This window comes from Haematobia irritans, chromosome 5, assembly GCF_050003625.1.
Source record: "Haematobia irritans isolate KBUSLIRL chromosome 5, ASM5000362v1, whole genome shotgun sequence".
NCBI classification, from domain to species: Eukaryota; Metazoa; Arthropoda; class Insecta; order Diptera; family Muscidae; genus Haematobia; species Haematobia irritans.
This window is the reverse complement of record NC_134401.1, coordinates 8609152-8612670: the sequence shown is the minus strand read 5'-3', so window position 1 is coordinate 8612670 and position 3519 is coordinate 8609152. Positions and strand designations below refer to the sequence as shown.

At 37.2% G+C, this 3519-nt stretch overlaps 1 protein-coding gene across 1 annotated transcript; it reads right to left on the bottom strand.

Annotated features, from left to right (window-relative positions):
* Nucleotides 1-357: 357 nt before the first annotated feature.
* On the bottom strand, nt 358-1625 carry LOC142239500 (putative gustatory receptor 36a). The gene is made up of 3 exons (XM_075311292.1): nt 1262-1625; nt 567-946; nt 358-516 (listed from the first exon to the last, which is right to left on the bottom strand). The coding sequence occupies exons 1-3, from the start codon at nt 1623-1625 to the stop codon at nt 358-360; spliced, it is 903 nt and encodes a 300-aa protein (XP_075167407.1).
* Nucleotides 1626-3519: the final 1894 nt, after the last annotated feature.

Genomic DNA, 3519 nt, shown 5'->3' with positions numbered 1-3519 from the left:
TTCTTTCTTATATATTATTTCTTTCAAACGGACACTTGAATCGCCTAAAAGTATGCAAAGAATATATTCTGTAAAATAGTTAAAATGAGCGACATAAGGAATGATTTTCGATGAAATGGAGAAAAAACAAATATTGTTAAATGCGATAATGATCGAATACTATAATTGTTGGCATTTTACCCTTCTTATATATTATTTTTTCAAACGGACACTTGAACCGCCTAAAAGTATACAATGAAAATATTCTGTAATAAGTAAAATGAGTGACATAAGGAGGGATTTTCGTTGAAATGGAGAAAAAATGTTAGATTTGTTTTGTTTTGCCATTTTCTCACTATTTGCTCATAGTCTTCTTTATTAACGTTTCCTATATTTGTAATCATATTGCATGAGGACAATAGCATTGGACATTGTTGAGCTGAGAGTAGCGAAAACCATGGGTCGTGTTATATCGAAGAGATATAATAAAGAACGATTCCAAGGGAATGCTGATGTTTGCAGGGAAAAGCTCTGTAACTAAGAAATAAAATTAATTAGACGTAATTAAATGATCAATGATCACTTACACTTTTCTCCAAACGTTCATCTAATGTGGCTAACCATGGTTGAGATTCTTTCAATAATAGACCAGGTCGATCTGCCGCATCCACCATACGCAATATCAGAAATATAAAAAGATAAGCATCGAGGTAGTAAAAGAATAGGACTATGGGTACCAAACACAAAGCCATTGCCTGTGATAGTTGGGGCCACAATTGTTCATGTTGGGCCATCATATAGCCCATATAAATCATACAGACATTATTCATGTACAATACCAAAATTACACAAACTCCTTGGACATAATACATGCGATTTAAATGATCACCTAGATTCTGCAGATCACTGTAAAAATGAGCCAATTCATCCAATTGATCGGAAAGTTCACAACATCTGGTCATAAGAGCTCCCGGTCACATCCCCATCTCACCGATGAGTTGATATAGAGAATCCACCGAATTCAATATCTCCTCTAGATCATCAGCAATATTGGAGAAGAGAAGTTTTACGGTTTGTGCAATGAAGAAATAATGGTTGACTATAACATTTAAGACTGTTCCCAGAAGTGCCAATGTCCATAGAATTAAGGAATTTTCTATATCAAAACTTTCTCGTAATATCTGCACTGTAGCTATGGCCATCACCAGTTCACAAAATAGACTGGAGAAAAATTTTGATACGATTTGATTGCGAAAGTACTTTTCGTGTTTGTCACGCAAACAATGTTTCTCCTGAAAAGCTTCCCGGTATTCTTGTAGACGATTAATATTTCTTATGAAATCATTGCGATTCATCCAATTTGAAGCAATCGACAGTATAACACTGACCAGTCTTAGTAAAATCATAAAAATATATAATTTCTGATGCAAATCAGCATGACCAGGTGGTCGACGCTTGATTTTGATGTTCATCACAAAATATGGCACAATGGATACCGTGATACCATTTACGATTATGCAATATATGGTTATGAAAGGCTTTTTGTGAGCATAACCTGTGTCGACGTTGTATGAGAAGGATATAACTCCAAGTAATTGAGAATAGCAATAGGCTATGCAAATTGACCAACGTACAAGGCGATGCATACTAGAGAACTGAGATTGATTTAATTTTTGAATTCGATTCATGCAAAGATAGAAAAAGTCAATATTAACGCAGTTACAGTGGAGAAAACAAACTGCAGAAATGCGAAAATTAAAATAATCTGACATGGCATAAATGAGGTACAGGTACTTTGACGGTTATATACCCCACGGTTAAATAACTTACACGCTTAATAATCAATTTATTTTTCTAATAATTTTATCCTCTAAATACCCGTCTCGGTTAATTGCCGAAAGAATTGTATTCCTCTGCTGTATTTTGAGAAGTAAATTTAAAGAAAGCAAAGTCGGTAGTGTTAAATGAATCAGCGAGACCTTCCGAAGAATAACGAGAACTCTAACGTATAACCCAAATAAGGTTAGAACCGAGAATCTGCGAGACTAGAAAACAATAAATGGGGACGACAAGAATTGCAACAAGAATTGCGATCAGGGGTATAGAGTGCGTAGACTTCGAAACCTTAGGTTACCGCGAGCCACTGTGGTGGAACGGCTAGCATGGACGGCTTGTATACAAAGGGCCTGATTTAATGCCCGTTTCGACAGAACATAGGTAGGTAGGAATAGGAGAAGCATAGGGAAGAAGAATAGGATGGGATAGGATAGGGAAGGGTATAGGAGTGCGATAGGATAGGGATACGATGGGGATAGGTATAGAATAGGGATAGGATGGGGATAGGATAGGAAATGTTATACGATAGGATAGGTTAGGGATAGGGGTAAGGGTAGTAAGGGATAGGATAGGGATAGAATAGGGATAAGATAGGGATAGGATAGGGAAAGGGATAGGATAGGGAGAGGATAGGGAGAGGATAGGGATAGGATAGGATAGGGATATGGTAGGGATAGGATAGGGATACGATAGGGATAGAATAGGGATAGGATAGGGATAGGATATGGATAGGATAGGGATAGTATAGGGATAAGATAGGACAGGAATAGGATAGAATAGGAATAGGAGAGGATAGGATAGGACGGACAGGACAGGACAGGATAGGATAGGATAGGATAGCATGGGAATATGAATAAGATAGGGATAGGATTGGGATAATATAGGGATAGGCTAGGGATGGGACGGGAGAGGGAAGGGATAGATAGGGTAGGAGAGGATAGGAATAGGATATGAAAAGGGTAGGAATAAGATAGGTATAGGATTGGGTAGGAATGGGATAAGTATAGGATGGGAATACGATAGGAATAGGATATGAATAGGATAGGAATAGGATAGGAATAGGATAGGAATAGGATAGGAATAGGATAGGATAGGATAGGATAGGATAGGATAGGATAGGATAGGAATAGGATAGGAATAGGATAGGAATAGGATAGGAATAGGATAGGAATAGGATAGGAATAGGATAGGATAGGAATAGGATAGGAATAGGATAGGAATAGGATAGGAATAGGATAGGAATAGGATAGGAATAGGATAGGAATAGGATAGGAATAGGATAGGAATAGGATAGGAATAGGATAGGAATAGGATAGGAATAGGATAGGAATAGGATAGGAATAGGATAGGAATAGGATAGGAATAGGATAGGAATATGATAGGAATAGGATAGGAATATGATAGGAATAGGATAGGAATAGGATAGGAATAGGATAGGAATAGGATAGGAATAGGATAGGAATAGGATAGGAATAGGATAGGAATAGGATAGGAATAGGATAGGAATAGGATAGGAATAGGACAGGAATAGGATAGGAATAGGATAGGAATAGGATAGGAATAGGATAGGATAGGATAGGATAGGATAGGATAGGATAGGATAGGATAGGAATAGGATAGGAATAGGATAGGATAGGAATAGGATAGGAATAGGATAGGAATAGGATAGGAATAGGATAGGAATAGGATAGTATAGGATAGGAT